The 17,750-nt window shown below is 38.9% G+C and overlaps 1 protein-coding gene across 5 annotated transcripts; it reads right to left on the bottom strand.

Moving 5' to 3' along the window:
- Positions 1-56: 56 nt before the first annotated feature.
- als2b (alsin Rho guanine nucleotide exchange factor ALS2 b) lies at positions 57-17,385 on the bottom strand. Of its 5 annotated transcripts, XM_087791643.1 has the most exons (35): positions 17,286-17,385; positions 16,888-16,954; positions 15,589-15,749; positions 12,873-13,837; positions 12,491-12,800; positions 11,796-11,970; positions 10,645-10,741; positions 10,506-10,583; positions 10,226-10,435; positions 9,956-10,127; positions 9,704-9,893; positions 8,272-8,337; positions 8,010-8,172; positions 7,758-7,889; positions 7,510-7,638; positions 7,391-7,414; positions 6,119-6,189; positions 5,888-5,954; positions 5,335-5,519; positions 5,207-5,272; positions 5,043-5,141; positions 4,812-4,976; positions 4,618-4,729; positions 4,472-4,549; positions 4,253-4,386; positions 4,021-4,185; positions 3,331-3,448; positions 3,108-3,265; positions 2,909-3,025; positions 2,667-2,843; positions 2,545-2,596; positions 2,367-2,428; positions 2,109-2,258; positions 1,909-2,005; positions 57-1,486 (listed from the first exon to the last, which is right to left on the bottom strand). In XM_087791643.1, the coding sequence occupies exons 2-35, from the start codon at positions 16,905-16,907 to the stop codon at positions 1,448-1,450; spliced, it is 5,004 nt and encodes a 1,667-aa protein (XP_087647769.1). In that variant the 5' UTR covers positions 16,908-16,954; positions 17,286-17,385; the 3' UTR covers positions 57-1,447. The 5 variants fall into 5 exon arrangements, with proteins under 5 accessions (XP_087647769.1, XP_087647771.1, XP_087647767.1 ...); XM_087791645.1 differs by lacking the exon at positions 7,391-7,414; XM_087791641.1 differs by having other exon boundaries at positions 12,491-13,837.
- Between the last annotated feature and the right edge of the window lie 365 nt (positions 17,386-17,750).

Genomic DNA, 17,750 nt, shown 5'->3' on the forward strand with positions numbered 1-17,750 from the left:
AAATATACATTAAATAAGTTCACATGCAGAAATAAAACAGATTAATAAAAAGCAAATTGAAATCTGAAAATATTTAATACATATTTGCATACAAAGGAACAAATACAGTTGAATAAGACAGTTTGTTCACTCAGTTGCATTTACATCAAAGGTTTGTCACCTTTCAGAGTACGTTGAATGACAACAATGTTTGACATCACCGTAGCATTAAGCCAAAACATGTCACAAATGAAAGAACCTGCTTAGGCTGTTCTGAGGTATTTGTCTTAACCGTCCTTCTCAGTTTTAGTAGTAATACATGTTTTATTATCAGACAATCCTAAGGTTAATTAAATAAGATAATCTACTTTTTTTATCATTTTGGGGGGAATGTGTCATTCATAATCTCCAGAAAAATATCTGATTCCTCCTTATCAATAGTGCATCTTTCAGTGCAATCCACCCTATCAAATAAAACAGTGACCTGCAGGTTTTTTTTTCTACAGTCCAATCTCCATGAGAAAACAACAGCCACAGCATAAAAAAAGCATGCTCATTTCCAGAATCCCTCTTAAGCCTTTAAAGTAGAACAGGAATCAAATACGGGCAGCAATATCTGACAATTTGTGCAGTGAATGCTCAACAAAAAAAAAAGAGTTTCAGGTCAGCAGCATTTGTATTACCATGACTCCATCTGCTATGAAGAGCAAAAACAGTCTTTGCTCAAAATAGAAATACAACAGTCAATTAAAGCATACACTCAATTATTAAAATCTTATTATGAATAAGGCAGGAAGAAAGATAGGTCTGAGGTATTACCTTAACAGTTTAAGTGGTAATTTCACTTTGGCCAATAAGGCAAAAAAAAAAAACATTGCTTCAGTTTCAAAACAAATGGGGGGAAAACAATTCTTTAAAAAAACTATTACTGATGCAGTTTCACAAAATATTCTTTTAAATAGATTTTACTAAACTTTTCTGCAATAGTTTTCTTTTTAAATACTAGTAGAATTGTCTTGTATAAAAAACAATTTACAAGTTTTAATGTAAAACCAATTGGTTAAAAAGTGGCAAACAAGTTAAAGTTGCATATGCACTTCCACTGTTGTCAGTCTTTACAATACTGCATGCATGTTCACATTTAGTCTCAGGTCAGCAAACTGTCTTCATGTGCACACACAAAATGGAGGTGAAATGTTTGGAACACTTAAGGTTGAGAACCAAAACCAACAAAAGAGGATCTTCTGTCTTGACTAAAAACTCTCAATACTGATTGGAGCCATGTCAGGAAATATCTAAACGTCTACTTCATACAACTTGAAGTCGCTTGAGCTCCTCAAAACAAGTTCCATCATTGCAGCATTACTCGCTTCCAATTGGCTGCTGCACATCGACCATCACTCTGAATGAACGTGGAGATTCTCTGTAGATCAGCAGCAATGTTGAGCAAGGCGGAGCAGCAGTGTCGTTATGTGATCTTCTCATGCTGGACCTGGTAGTAACAAGCCTGTGGAGAGAAAATAGATCAAAAATATTTGCATTATAACTAGAGAGGAAATCTATTGTAGAGAATTTCAAATGAATTAATCACAAAAATATTACTTCACAGTGTTTGAAAAGGCCTTAAGAATGTGTTCCTGACCAACATGGTCAACACATGGCAACCAGTTTTATTTTATACTCGGTGTTGGACCCTTGAGGCAAATATGTTGTTCAGAAGATTGTGCTATTCCATCCACATTGTCTGGTCAAATTGATTTTTTTTTTAAACGAGTGATAAGAAAATACTCTGGACAATATATCTTATTCTTCTCTCATTATAGTCTTATAAATAAACTCTTATTGGTGCTTTAAACTTTTACATTAGTAGAGAAAAATACATTTGCATTCCTAAAAAAATGAACATCGTAATCGAAAAGTGTGTCTCACCTTCAATGTTGTAAACATGATTCCATGTTCTCCATGTTGGACACAAGGGTCCATAAGGTCCTCTATAAGGCTGACCTCTGACCCGAGATTCCTAATACTAAAGAAAGAAAGTATTATTGATTTAATATTAACGATAATTGCATACCAAAAAACAAATCTGTATCCAAATATCAAAGGCATTTATCTCATGTGGAACTGACCGTGCCCGCAAAACCACAAAGAGGAAGACGGGGAAGAGGTCGTCCATGGACCACAGGAAGTCCTGCTTCAGCAGAGACTGCACCTCTTGAGTGATGGCCTCGAACGTCAGCTGGATCACCTGCAACTTGTCCGATGGAGTGAAGGTTGTGCTGAGAGCCAAAGACCACATCAAACGCACAGTTAGTTTGCAGAAGTTTAGGGGTTGGATTCTTAAAGTTGGAGCCAAATTCATTGTGAAGATTTCATTTGAATTACACCTGATCTGCTGAAGAGTTTCAACTGCAGATGCAAAGCAGGCTTCCTTGTTGTCAGTTAGAATCTTAAGGAGACACAGGTTGGACATTTCTTTGTTAGACAGTCTTTTGGATACATTTTACAGAACAACAACGTTTTTTTATATATATGTGTTTGCAACTTGAATAGCAGCAAAGATACCTGCTCCTTGTCCCCCTGGACTGCCATGGTTACAGCGACAGGCCAGAACTTCCTAATGGATGAATCACTGGATTAGGCAGAGCAGCGACGCTTGTGCTGTGCTTCGTTACACAAAGACTGACCTCTGGACGCCCAGAAAAGCGAGAAGAGCCAGGTCGGTCTGCTTATTAAGGCGGAGGACACACTCCCAGTAGACATCATCTTCTCTCTCCTTGTCGAGTGCATAGAGGGTGAAGAGTGGTGGGTAGAGTCGGGGCAGCAGGACGGGAAGCAGCAGACTGGAGCTGCTCACAACACGTCTGAGGTGAGACGCAAATGTTAATTTCTGTACATTAATTTTGAAGAGAGACAACTTTGTTCAGACCCTGTTTTCGGTGACTGCAGTTGATCCCCAGTGACGCAAGGTTCTCCTTTGTCTTGCCGTTCGGCTGCTGGCTCAGGTATTGGACCGCCTTCCTCTGGCATGTCTGGGAAGAGAAACCTAAAACATGGACACAATTAGATATAACTAGAATCCAAATGTTAATAAAGCGTTGATCAATTAAGGTTATAGAAAATGTCACCTGACGATTTGGAAAATGCGACTGAGATAAGATTTTATTTCTTTGACAGCCTCGGGGAGAAGTCGTCGGTTTGCTCCGACTCCCACATATGTCATCCTGTAGACGGCCACGAGGGCTTCCAAGAGTCGGCCGAGCGGGTGCAGCGAAGTATCACATGCCTGTCAGGAGATGACAAGAGTTAACATTTTACTTTTATTCGAGAGCAAAGATTTCCTGGTCTGACCTGGATGAGGTACAGCCGGATGCTGTCATAGCGCTCCATGTTGATGGGACCGGAGTGTTGTGGAATCACCTCCAAGCTTTCCAGATTCTGGCTCTGACTGCGAGACAACCGCTCTGGACTGAAAAACAGGTTTAATCGAGTCAAATATTTTTTTTTATAGAGGCATGTATGTAAGTATATCCAGTGCCATCTGAATATTGAAGGGTTGAACTTCAACATTTCAAATGTTAAAACTATTTTTCTTTTGTTGTATTTGTTTTTGAGGATGTTACATTTTTTTTTTTGAAAGGTGTAATTTGTTTGAATTAAATAATTTAATAAAATAATTAGCATGTTGAAGTATTGATTTTTTTTTTTAATAATTGAATAGAAACGTCTAATTTTCAAAAAATAAATGCATTGTTTACACCGGTTTGATATTTTAACTAAAATAATAATAATAAACATTAAAATAAAAACAATACATCATTATTTATTAATTGATTTTGAATCAATCAAATTATGTTTATTTGTGTTTAATTATTCAAAAAGATAAAATAAATTAATTTCTTTCTTCTTTCAATATACAATTTATTGAATTAAGTAATATATATATATATATATAAAAAAAAATAGAGTTTAGAGATTTGACATTTTAAATCCAAACATTCAATATTCTGATGCCACTGATATTCTCCCATAGGCACTTACCTCTCCTGGAGGTGTCGCCGGTTCGAAGTGAGAGCAACAGCTATGTTCTCCCACGCCTTACGACTCTCTCCTTGACCAGGCGATTCACACCCCAGCTGCCTCCAACACTCCTCAAACACGGCGTGCCATTTATCCTCCGCACTCACACACAGACGGCCCAGCTTTCTGCAACAACATATGCAAAGTGTATAAATCATGTCACATGACCTCTTCCATAAACATTTATGCTTACATTGTACGGGTCTTCTCCTTTGTGGCATCGAACAAATTCGGTTTGAAGTAAGAGCCGGTCACCTTCAGACCTGCCCCCCACTCTCCACCGAAGTGACCCTCCAGGTAGTCTCCGTTCGCCATCGTTAGCACACCCTAATGATTCATGTTAACCACAGTAGAAATCTATGAGTTTTCCAGGTTCAACAAAATATGCAGCAATCATCAAATCTCTACTTGCCTTCCCGTTCAGGGTCCAGTCATCGGAAAACTCGCCTTCATATGTCGTGTCATCCTCCGACAGCAAGATCCCGGTGCCCTTAAAAGATAAATAAAGATTTCTTGAAGCCAATCTCAACCGGTCCTCAATGAAATCTTAAAACTCACCGTCATTTTATTATCTTTGAAAGCACCTTCGTAATAAAGACCAAACTGGGTGACGACGACCCCGGTGCCTTGTTTCAGGTGGTCTTGCCACATGCCCATATACTTTTCACCTCTGAATGAAACACATTTCATGGTAGTGATGGGAAACAGAATATGGAAGAACAATAGAAAAAATGATGTTAACAAAGTCTCACTTGGTGATATCGTCGAAGACACCATAGCCGGTCTTCTTGTCCTGCAGCCACTGGCCTATGAACACACTCGGGGAGGAGGAGTTGAGTTTCCCGGTGCGCAGCATGCCGTGGCCATGACGCATGCCGTCTTTGAAGGATCCATCATAAACCTCGCCGCTGGCATAACTGCGGACAGAAGTCATGCACCATTTAACAAAATGCATGAGAGTTTGGCAAATGAAACCATTATACCTGTATCTTCCGAGGCCATGCATTTTGCCTTCTCTCCAGTAACCTTGGAATTGGTCATTCTTACTCAGTGCTTTATTTGGAGCCACAAATTCACCAAACCTTATTCAAAAAAATGTTATTAAAGTGAAACCTGTATTTTAATCATTATAATATCTAATATCTACCCGTCTTCCAGTCCATTCTTGAACTCGCCGGTATAGATTCGACCATCAGACCACTTCAACACGCCCCTAAATTTTTTTTTAAAACATTTTCATTCTTGAAACAGCCAACATGAGTTTTGTTTTCCTACCTGCCGTGGGGTTTGCCGTTCAGCCAACGGCCATCATAGGAAACATCCTTGAGTCGCCCATCCTTGTAAAAACTGTAGGAGGCCGTCCTGGAGACGGGAGGTTCCAGCCGCAGTGTTGTCATATCTTGCTCGCTCCCACTGAGTGCCAGGTCCACTGCCTGGTTGATGCTGCGAAGCCACTTGGCCTGTGTACACATCCATGGATCCAGGTGAAGATTCAAAAGTTAAGACTAAATACTACATTACACCTACACTATATTATTAACTAAAGTAATGGCCTTTAGAATATTGAATGGTTTGACTTAATTGAAATTTAGTTTGAAGCATTCTGATGACACTAATATACTTCCATACATCGAGCCTTTATTACAGCAAATTCCATAATTTGTTTTGATGACATTAAATGTGTATTTATTCCATTAGTTAAGTTTAGAGATTCCAGATGGATGCAAATAAACTCCATGAAAACAAAAATAAATAACAGTAAAGCCTTTATACGTTTCACTTAGGATTTAACCAACTGATGTTCTTTTTTTAATCAATATAAGTCTACCTTCTCCCCACTAGAGCTGGCCAGCAGGCTGAATGTCTCCTCAGGTGTGATGACCTTCAAACCATATCTATAAAAAGGAAAAGAAAACAGGAACAAATAAAGATTTAAAGATCACAGTAGTACTTGACAGTGCTGCATTACATTCATGCAGCATCTAAGTTTTAAAACGTCTTTAGTCAACACGGAAATCGATTTCTGTGGTTTGGAAGGTTGAATTAATCAGTGACTCACAGGCCGGAGTTGTCTTCTGGGATTGGTTCCACCCACAGTGTTGTCAGCGGTAAGACGTGATGTGTCGAGAACTAGGGGGGGGGGTAAATGTGAAGCAGCAAGAGTTTTTAGAGGTCAATCAAAAAGCAGTGGGAGAAGCTAACAGAAAATACATGGTTATCATACTGATGGCTTTTATCACATGGACAAACAGTAAAACAAAAAAAGGTTCTATTTTTCAAACAATAATTTGATCGTAACAGGTACAAGGAAGCCACGTGGGGACACAATCCATTTAAAACAACACTAAGTAAGAAAGATGAGGGGGATAGAAACTGGCATGGAGAGAGGAACTAAAGATAAATTATTGATACATTTAGAATCATAATTTGAGCTGAACATTTCCACGTATAAACAATGCCTTTTATTTTAAATAAATATACTAGTTTCACTGAAAAAAAGTTCCTCTATCCATCCAGTCGCATCCTGTTCTCAATGATGACAAAGTAGAACAGGAAAAGTTACACATGTTTTTTTTACATATACAAACATTGAACTTAAACGTTCAAATATTTGATGGTGTTTAAGATCCGTTTAAAATTATTTGTAATTATTTACCTACTTATGACATAAAGGCAAATATAAAAACATTGTTCTTATATTTGAACTCTTATAATCAGTTTGGTTTCACATGCCAAATTGCTAGTAATAATGTCAGGCAAAACTTATTATTAGTCAACGTAAAGTTATTTTTTAAACAAAATTCTTTCAAGAGTCTTTTAATTAACTTTAGTACCCGCTGTGGCCAAGAGATTTTTATAAAATACAAAACTGCGGAAATAATTTATGGTCCCTTTAACATGCAAGGTAGCAGTTTGCCAACAACTGTTGGCATTTGCGGATGCATGGTTAGGCCAAAAGAAAATTTAGGCTTAGGCCAGACACAGAGCAGTTATTGGAGGTCATTTGAGCCCAGGAAGATTCTAAAACAGGTCCAATAAAATATGTTCTGTATGCATCATTCATTTCTAAAGCCAAATTGTGAAATATGATGTATACCATTTTTATTAAAAATGTAGAATAGATTCTGTTAGGGAGTTGAGAAGCGGGTCAAATTTAGAACAGTAATTTGATTAAGGCTATGTTATCCAAAGCATACCATTGAAATGAAGATTAAAATGTACTATAATTACAGTGCAAAAAACAAACGTGATAAAAGCACAAACATGTGAGTGGGTCTCAGGAAAAAAAGGGGTTACTTCATTTAGATTGTGTTGCCGGCTGCATACTTACAAGGCTTTTATAAGGTGCCACGCCCTGACAGCACGAAAAGCAAGCACACAAAAATGCTTGAAAACACACCTGAACACTAATATTTAAAGGTGATGCATGTGTGTGTGCTTGGATCTTACCTGTGCATGGACCAAGGCGTCATTGAAAAGGATGAACCAGTTGACGGAGAACCTTCCAGAATTCTGCAGGGTCAAAGATTTGTTGCTGCTCTCACAAATAAGCCGCCGTTGGGGCTTGCGTAGTGAATCCTGGGAAAAGAAAAAAACAGTAAACGGCACCTCTCGCTGAAATGTGTGGTCATGTGGCACCTTGAGATTTCATTATCAAGGGTGCAGATGGTGCAGAAAACTTGAGACGTGTTGCTTACCGTCATCTTGCCTGGGAAACTCTTCCAGAACAAGAAGGTATAGTCGGCTTCTTTTGCTTTCTTCTTCAGCTGGACAGCCAAAGTTTCAAATTTCGAGTAGCTGTCCTGCAACCGCTGGTAATTATTGGTATTCTGACACAAACAGAATGACACAATATTATAATCGTCTGTATAAATAATAACCAACCATAACCAGTAGGATCATTCATTAACATGTTCAGAAACTATCCTTTAGCTGCCAAATATACGAACCACTTCAAAGCAAGTTGCCAACTTGAGCAGCAGTCGGCTGTAGTTGTGAAGATGACGCAAAGGGAGGAAAAACAGGGCCTGAAGCAGATCAGCCATTGAAGCATTTTCTTCGCTTGACTCAGACAGCTTTTGGAGAAGCTCAGGAGTTTTTCCAAAGAAGTCACTTGAAAAGAAAAAAAAAGGAAAAACTATTTTATAATAGTCTGGTCTTTAATAAATATACAAGTGAACACAAAGTGAACCACCATCTGGTTGAACCTACAGTGATGGCTTGGTCAGGAGGTGAAAACCTCCCATCACCTGGAAATTGCCCAGAGTAGTTGCGTATCTGGAAAAGCAAATAAATCATTTTATTAGATTTATGTTTTATAACTTACTTTACTTACAACAAGTATTTGAACTTGCAAACTCAAAATTGAATTTCAGGTTCCATCCTTCTCAACAACCCTATCAGTAACTGTGACCTGAACAGTTCCCAAAATGCTTTGCCGCCCAGCTAACCAATCCCACCTGTTGTTCACTTTTGACATAGAATATAAATACAGTTAAATAGAGCATCAATTTAGAAGAGATTCAGAGAGTTAACCGTTTTCTTGGAACCATAAGTAAGGCTTGTGTTGCAATTATTGCTTCCCACAAGCTTGTCTGCAGTTTTTCATGAAAAAACAATGACATGGTTAAACAAACTATGACGAGGGACCACTATATTTGTTATTCAATTTGGTAAAATAAATTAAACAATGTTACTATCCTGAAGTTACTATCCGAGTATTGTTTAGGATTAAACAAAAACAAGACATTGGGTCTCACTTATGAAGCTCGAGCAAATCCCTGCAAATATTTTCCCATAAACTTTTCTGAATCAGAGATTGAAATTATTTTGGCCGATGTAAAGTTTTTTTTAACGTTAGTCGTGGAATTAAACACCAGCCGTGATCAGTGAGTTAATTTTCGGGGAATGTCACGGACAAGATTAGACTGGTTCCGAAGCAATTATTAATTATCAAACTAACTTTACTTTTTAATCTTGCCTTTGTAGATCTGAGAGAATATTCCAGATTAAACGCAAATAGTTTGTCATGAAACACGAGGCAAATAAACGCAGAAAATAAACACTTCAGTCACACACAAAGTGATCTCATGGTCCAAAATATCACCTGCTCAAGAGAACATCGCTCGTATTAGTGGGGAAACCTCTCAGTCAGGAAATACACCAGACCATTGTTTACTTATTTTGTTAATTTAGCCTATTATTAGTGTTTATCTTTATGTTTTAAAATAACAAAAACATTTATCATGTAGAAAGAATAATCTGGATTTTATACCTGCTAATTATAAACCAATTTAAATAATTGTTATATTTTATTTTTTGTTGTTTTTCAAACACATCTGCGTATTGTTCACATAAGAAATCGCATTATGAGTTCAAATGTAAATTTCTAAAAACATTATTTTGGCACATTCTTGAATTTACGCAAACTCTACACATACTTTTTAGCAGGTGTAAATCTTTTGTTTAGCTAACACAAGATCGGAGCAACTTAAATACTGATTAATGCCAAAATCCTGTACATTTCCACCTGATCCCGTTTTATATCGCACATTTGTTCTGCTCACGCTTCATGAATGAGAACTTTTGAGTTTATGATTAGCTATCTTTCAGTATGTAGGCAGCTGAGTGCAGGCTGACTCACTCATTGTAGGAGCCGAGGAAGATGCTGGTGTGATCGAGAACAGCGAGACCCTTGACATCAAGGTCCCGGCGTAGGTTGGCAGTAAGACTGGCAGCATGTTGACCGGTCAAGTGACACAGAAGGGAAAATCGACCCGCCAGCGTTTGAAGGAGTTCGTGTACGACCGGGCCGAGTGTTGAGCTTAAAGAGTCTGTTGATAAACAGCAAATATTTAGTGATTATTGAAAGGTTTCACCCCTTGTTCATACCTACCCAAGTCCAGCAGGGGGGTTAGAATTTGTGTCTTCATGTCACACAGCTTGCAGTAAAACTTTCTCTCAGCTGATGCAAGCTCATGCAGACCGGCAACAAAGCCCATTACATTGTTATTCGCCAACACCATACAACGCTGGCCGCCAGCACACACACTGCTCACGTAGCCGAGCTGGAAAACAGACAGAAAAACAGATTGAATTAAATACATTTCTACTTTTGAATAACTTGCCTAATGCAATCTGTTGAAATACAAGTATGAAAACTTACATTCATGCAGAAGGGAAGTAGAACGGGTTGTTGGGTGTAGCCGCCAGCCCGGTCTTCCTCCTCCTCCCCCTGTGGTTGTAGATCGGGGTCCTGCTCTTGCACCTGTTGGCCGCTGTAGTAAATGATGGGCTGGATGCAGTCGCCATCTGCCAGGAGAAGGCTGTGCTTCTCGCCAGCACTAACATCCCAGACCCGGATACCGTCCGACAGCTGAGACAAAAAAAACGAAGCTCACAGATTAGGAGTTGAAACGTCAAAGAAATAGGACGCTCTTGCTCACCTTTGCAACGCGCGGGACGTTGCTGGGTGTCTCCATGTGTCCCAACTGACCACAATTGTTACTTCCCCATGAGAAAACCTAAAGGATAATTCCATGTGAATGTTTATACTTAAAACTATTGTTGTTAATAAATACAAACCTGGGACTGAGCAGTCAGGGCCAATGAATGATGAGCACCAGCAGCAACTCGCACCACCTCCTTATTGCCCAGACTTTTAATGCACAATGGCTGTGATCTGAAAACATAAGACACATAAATTAGAAATTAGAAATTAGATTTACAGTTCTAAGCAGATGATAGAACAAAGTGCAAAGAGATAAAAAAGAGTAATCATAAAGAGCTTAGATCAAAGGAAATAACACAAAGATCTTAGAAAGGACACATAGGTTAACATACATCATCCCTTCTCTCTGCTTCTGCTCATAAATTCAGAATTATACAATCTCATAACACGAGGAATGAATGAGTCCCTGAGTCCATTAGTGTTGCATCTGGGAAAGAGCATTCGTGCACTACATCGGCTTCTCTGCTCACTGATGACAGTGTTCAGAGGATGACTGTCATCATCCATGATGGACAGTAGTTTGTCCAGTGATCTCCTCTCAGCAACTAACACCAGTGAGTCCAGCTTCATGCTAACCAGTCCTCCTGATCAACCTGTCCAACCTACATAGCTTTTCATCTTCACTTTGGGAAATAAAGGCATGAAAATGTGGTGTGTTAATATGCAGCGCTATTGTGAGAAAAAACAAGGTCTCACAGTCGTGCTTTTATGTGAGGAGGAAGCAATTACAGATGAAGCCACAGGATGACGCTGTTCAGTAATGAAAAAAAAAATCTTCTGTAAATTATTCAAATCTTGTGTATCTCGATACTTTCACAGCTGCTAAAAGAATCCAAGACTCCATCTGTGTCAGATTTCAAGATAGAGAAGGAATCCATGCTTAAAATTATACATATAAATGAAATTGTAACCATTATTCTTACTATGCTACATTATTTCTGTCAAATGAAATAAGGCAGGCAGGTCAATCACAAGAGCTCTGGGGAAAAAATAACCTATGATGGAGAAAAAGTATTTTCAATGTCAATAAGGCTTGTTAGTAAAAAGCTCTGGTTAAGTTTTTCTAACATATATAACATTGTAAGAATTAAAGGTAAAAGCAAATTAGAATTATTGCCTGATTATCGTCAGTCTTATATATAAATATGAATCCGTTTTTTCCACGTATCCCACACAAATATGTCAAATTGTACTTATTTACTCAATTACTCAAATTTCATCTCACCTGCTTAAGATGTCTCCATGTCCCAACTGTCCATCTTCGCCTTGTCCCCAGCTCCACACCTCTGTCTTCAGCGTGGGCAGCACCTCTTGCGCCTCCGGGACCACAGCCCCACTTGGAGTCAAAGATACTGCACGTATCTTAGGACGACCCGCTTTGCGCAAAAGTCGTGGAGAAACTTAAGAAAAAAAAAAGATGAAAAAACAAAAGTTAAACACAGAAAAACTCGGAATAAAAAAACCCAGTAGACATTAGACCCCCATACTAACTACCAATAAATGGGTAAGCAAGTTGCAGTTGATCAACTGTTTTTCCATTAATTAGAGATCAACCGACTCAAAATAGCCATAGTTTAAGTATTTATTAACTCACTATATTGGTGACTATGGTGAGCATGTGTTGTTGGTTCTATACAGCAAATGATCATATGAATGTGATAGAACTGAAGCTTCTTATATGGGGAAAGTCCCCTGCGTCTGTTTATTCTGCCTTTAAAAAAATAACTTGAGGCACAAATGTGTCTTTCATTTAGAGGAGTCGTATAAGTATTTTAAATCTGAGGTGGGGGAGTTCAAAATAACGATGCCGTCGTTGACTTAGAAGAAAGAAAGGGTCGATTGTGCCATGCTTAATGCGATCAGTTACCATCGGCTCACACACTTGACTGTTGGAAGCTAAGCGTTGAATTGTGCATCTACCCTGTGAAAGAAGTCCGGGAAGAGATAGGCGACGCCGAAGACCTTCAGCCTCCTCCTCATGAATGTCACCGGTGCTCGAACTTTTCTTGGCCTGCACAGAATCCTCCTGGCGAACACGCTCAGTGGTGGCGTCAGAGCCCGCCGCCAGCCCGCCAGGCCTCGGGACACTAGAGGGAAGGTAGTTCATCATCTTTTTGAGGGACAGCGCCTCATACGTGGAAGTGACCCGTTCGCCCACCACCGAGGCGCAGGATGCCACCAGACTGTTGATGGTGGAGCTGGCACTATTGGGTGTGAACGGAGCCGATGGCTGAAAAGGGAAAGATTCCAAAACTGATGTTAGGAAAATGTTTGCGGATGAACTGTTATTGATTTGACTCACCAACAGAGCATGAAGCCCTCCGGCACATTTGCTTGTCTGCTCTGCAGGAGTGTTGACGGTCAGTTTCTTCAGATAGTCTTTCACAGCTTGCTCGTCTGGATAAGGGGAACTTTTGACACTTGTGACCGCATTGTTACTTTCTTTGGATTGATCCAAGAGTTGAATATCTGAAGCTGGTGAAAGGCCATTTGCAGCAGTTAAAGCAGTCTTCTCACAATCTTGGGAGGTTAGGCGGTCTTCAGCAGAGGGGCTTGGGGAACAGGTTGAGGCATGATAAAGTATAGGCTCAGATGGAGAAGTTTTGAGCCGTTTTGTTGAAGCAGTCCCTTCCAGGTGGCTCTTATCCCCAGTCTTTGCCACTCCTTGTAGACAGGCATGATGATCGGAGATGATGACATGGTCCTCTTTGTCTGTCATTGTGTACAGAAGCTGGTTACACTGTCCACACTTGTCGGCAGGAAGTCTCTGCAGGTCTTCGGGGCTGAGGCAGCGCACAAGAGCAAGACTGTGGGAAGCTCCACATGCCACCTGAATAACATACCTGCCTGACAAGTGGTCTACCATTTGGGGTTTCCAGACAGGGAAAATTGAGACATTGAGGCCAAGCTGTGCACCACTGCCCCAGGACCAGACCTCCCGCTGCCTCGAGAGTGCAAGAGTGTGCTGCTCCCCGCAAGCAAGCTCCAGGACTGGTATCGTTTTTGGAGGGATACATTCAGAGTCTACAAGTGCAACAGGTGTCGGGTTGGGAACAGAGCTCAGACCTGGCAGGCCGCACTGACCAGACTGGTTGTCCCCCCACATGTGAAGTCCACCATCCTCTGTCACTGCGCCACTGTGAAAGCTGCCAGCAGCTACAGTGACTACTCGCTGGCCGCTGAGTGCACTTTCAAGAATGGGTATGACTTGCTCTTGCACTTGATTTTGTTTCCATGGTAGTTCCCCAAAACTGTAAACCTGCCCTCCTGTGAAACAAGCAACAATTGTTATTGAGATTTTAGTTACAAACTCATCACTCATAAACATTATAATAAATGAGTATAATAGTACAGAGAAATAAACCCTATTGTGGTGTTAATATTTGTATATATTGTGTAAAGATGCAGTCAGGCCACTGAACTTAGTGGGCACTAATTAATAAACAAACCTTGCTGATGGTGCCAACAAAACCGTGAACTCCCATTATGCCTTTCTCCACCAGCTCTTTGAAGTGATGACTGATTGGTCGCTTCATAAGTTGCTATATCAAAAGCTGTTCAAGTCTCAGTTACTGAGAGGGCTGTTAAGAAGGATGGAATCTAAAATGCAATTTTGAGTTTGTGTGTTTGAATACATGTTGTTAAAGAACAGTAAGATAATAGGTCTCTATAACGTCACCTTTCACACTATCATCGTTTAACATCTTTTTTTGCACATGGTTATGCATTTTCAAAGGTATTTTTTCAAGCTGTAGTCTGAAAAGGTTATGATCCATTTCATTTTAACAATTGGATGATTCATTTATATAGTTTATTTCTATAAAACCGCATACAAACTTGGTGGGAAGGACTTATTACAGCACATACCTTACTTATGGTTCCAAGAAAACAGTTGACTCTCACGATGCCTTTCTACATATGGCTATATTTAGTGAGACCTGATGGGTTGCTTCAAAACTGTATTTCAATTCTATGTCAAAAATGATGAGAGCTGTTCAGTAAGTAAGTAATTCTTATTTGTATAGCGCTTTTCTAGACCAGGGTCACAAAGCGCTTAAACAGTCAAAACAATACTCAATAAAGTATATATTTTAAAGGTCAAGATAAAACTGATAACACAACAGGAGTTCCAGAAAATCAAGGAAAAGCCTGAACAAATAGAAACGTCTTAAGATGTTTCTTAAAGGAGTCAGTAGACTCCATCAACAGGCCACCGTTATTGGGAGGGTTGTTGAGAGGGATGGCACCTCGAATGCAATGTCCTGTTTCAGTTTAAATAAATGTTGTTGAATACATTTTGTAAATGTTTTTTAAATACTTTTTGAGTGTCTAAACAGTGTAACAATGTGGGTAAGGTTTATAAAGAGCAAGTGGTGACAGTTGCTGAGAGGAGATCACTGAACAAACTACTGTCCATCATGGATGACGACAGTGATCCTCTCAGCACTGTCATTAGTGAGCAGAGAAGCAGAATGAGTGCACGAATGCTCCTTCCCAGATGCAAAACAAATAGACTCAAGGACTCATTCATTCCTCGGACAATTCAATTGTACAATTCTGAGTTCGGGGGCAGGAGTGGAGTGAGAGTATCTGGATGTTCTGTTCTATGTTAGTCTTTGTATCCTTTGTCTTTGTTGTTTTTCTTTGATCTATGTTCTTTATCTTAAGACTTAGATTGTATCATCTTGTTCTTTCTCTTTATTTGTCTTTGTGGTTGTTCTTATTTTATTTTTATGAAAAATTGCTGTATTGCTGTGGCTATTGGAAAAAAAAACAATTTCCCAAAGGAGACCTCCTGAGGGATCAATAAAGTTCTACCTAACCTAACCTAAGAAGAAGGATTATGAGGTCATGTATTTAAATTGTGTAAAAAATTACCATTTAACGGATTAAGTTTAATGCAGGGTTTTTTTCAGGATGTAACTCCTGATACAAACCACAGACCACTGTATCTGAATTAAATTCCTATTTTTCATACTGTTGGTCATACTTAAAAGCACATTCCTTGTATTGCTTACCTTCCACCAGCAGAACGCCATGATTAGTGCCCAGGGAAACGTGGAGAACAGGTCGTGGAAGAAGCAGCTTCTCAGGTGTAAGCTTGCATGAGTAGCCCCTCCACGAGTGAAGGATGCCTCTTTCTCCATTTGCTCCAACGGTGCTATTGTCATCCCCAGAGCTGCACATTAGGAAGTAGAAATCTAAATCTTCATTTCCTAAAGGTTTCATCTTGTGATAATAACTTAAAGAAAACAAGTTTACAGGTTGTCTATGATGTTGTCCTGTTATGACAGACACATATATTTTGTTATTTTTCAATTTATAATTCAAAAATATAATTTCAAATAGATATTTTGAAACTGAATTATTATGGTTTATTATTACTTTCCAAGTTGCTGTATTTTCTTTTATCAATGGACAGCAAAATGCAGTTAAAGTTCCTTTAAGGTTCCTTTAAGTTCATGGGTAAAAACTGCATTTATCTCAAACCATGGAAAATTGTTCTTTTTTTTATAGATTTCACATTGAACATTGATTCCCAATGAATGATGAATGTACTGTGTGCTTTCAGAGTGATGTAAATGCGTGTAAGAAAAGCGGTTAGAATGTATCATTAGCAAAACAAAGATGGCTAGAGCATGAAACATGGAAATGTGGAACCATTTTCCCAACAACCTTAATCTTAAAGAAAGCAGGTGTACCTAGCTTAACCAGCTTTTTATTAGTTTGCTATCTAAATGTTATCCCCAATACATTTTTCAAATCTGTTAAGAACTCTGGAGAATGCAATCATTCTCACCATTACTTAATCTTAAGTGTTGTGAATAGTTTGATAAAAGCAATCAAAGACAATACGATTTAAGTCAAAAATGGTGTGGCTAGCTAGTGAAGCTAAAAAAAGCTGTTGTAGGATTGCTCATAGTTGGGTTCTCTTAAGGACTCCATGTGATCTTAAGACGCAGGAGGCAAAAATAAATCCATCTGAGAGGAAAAGTCACATGGCAGTCACAACCGCCCAGCATATGAAAGATACAGAAGAACATTACCTCTGGCTATAGTATTAACATAAAGGTTAGCTTATGATTTTTTTTTTAAAAAACATCATACTCGTAAGGATAAGTGGAAAATTGCTGACTATTTAAAGTTTAAGCAAATAATTGGTGCTTCTGAACATCAAGCCAGGCTGCTAGGCCCAGTCATTCTTTATTGATCATTGACACATGTTGTTAGCTAATAAACAACTGCATACGGATCTGAATTGTGAAATGTTTTTATGTTTTAAATAATGGACACAGGCTTTTTTATTTTTTACTTACCTCTTCCTCTGAGTGTCCATTAGTTGTTTCGTTCTTCCATCACAGTTAAAAACTTGGTTATTACGACCTAAACCCAAGATAAACAAATGAACAATATATGGGTCAGTTCTAAAGGCAATGACAAAAGACTAACGTTTATATATTTTACTTTTAGATAAATACATACAAATGCCAAAAGAATATTCATTTCATGATAAAAGCCATTACCTTTAATGTTGAGTATCAAATATATAAACGTTCTTGTTCTGGTGACGTGTATTATCACTCACAAGAAGATATTATTCTCACCATATGTTGCTAGCTCTGAAATGTAAATCTCGACAACTAGCTACGTTTAGCTTTCTAGCAACGAGCCTCGCCTTCGTACGTTTAAAGACCAAATGTAGATCTGTTCTTACCAGTGTACTTGGTTTTAAAGTTTTGAAATTAAAATGAAGCGACATTCATGAGGGAAAAACAAGCATTAGCTGGCAGGTGAAGGCAGGGAGCATCTATGTTGACATACAACTAGCTACAAAGATCTTACATCCTAGAACATTAACTCGGTTTTGTCCAGGTGCTAAAGTCGCCTAAAATGTGCATTTTAAAAAATATTCTCAAAGGTAATACTCGTGTTTATCAAGCGTTCTATCTAGAAGGAATTCACACGTTTACGTTTGTTAAGGAAAACTCAATGAATATACAAAGACAGGGGATTTGACAAAAGCATCAGAGTGAGTCCTCTTGTTCTGATTTTATTCTGGAGCGTCTATCAGCTGCTTCTGTTCAGGATGTACGGGACATGGGCGAAGTCAAAACAGGCGTATAACGAAAGGCGATCACGAAATACAGTACAGCGCTTGGAATGAATAGGTCCTTTGTAG

The sequence above is a fragment of the Callionymus lyra genome, chromosome 5 (assembly GCF_982586985.1).
Source record: "Callionymus lyra chromosome 5, fCalLyr1.hap1.1, whole genome shotgun sequence".
NCBI classification, from domain to species: Eukaryota; Metazoa; Chordata; class Actinopteri; order Syngnathiformes; family Callionymidae; genus Callionymus; species Callionymus lyra.

What these genes read in the sequence shown, in the direction of transcription:
- als2b (XM_087791641.1), bottom strand. Translation starts at nt 16,907, where the DNA reads ATGGACACTCAGAGGAAGAG. An exon ending in ATGGACACTCAGAGGAAGAG is followed by an intron (nt 15,750 to 16,887) that starts GTAAGTAAAAAA and finishes CCTAATGTGCAG; the next exon opens with CTCTGGGGATGACAATAGCA. An exon ending in ACTGGACCCTGAACGGGAAG is followed by an intron (nt 4,387 to 4,471) that starts GCAAGTAGAGAT and finishes ATGAATCATTAG; the next exon opens with GGTGTGCTAACGATGGCGAA.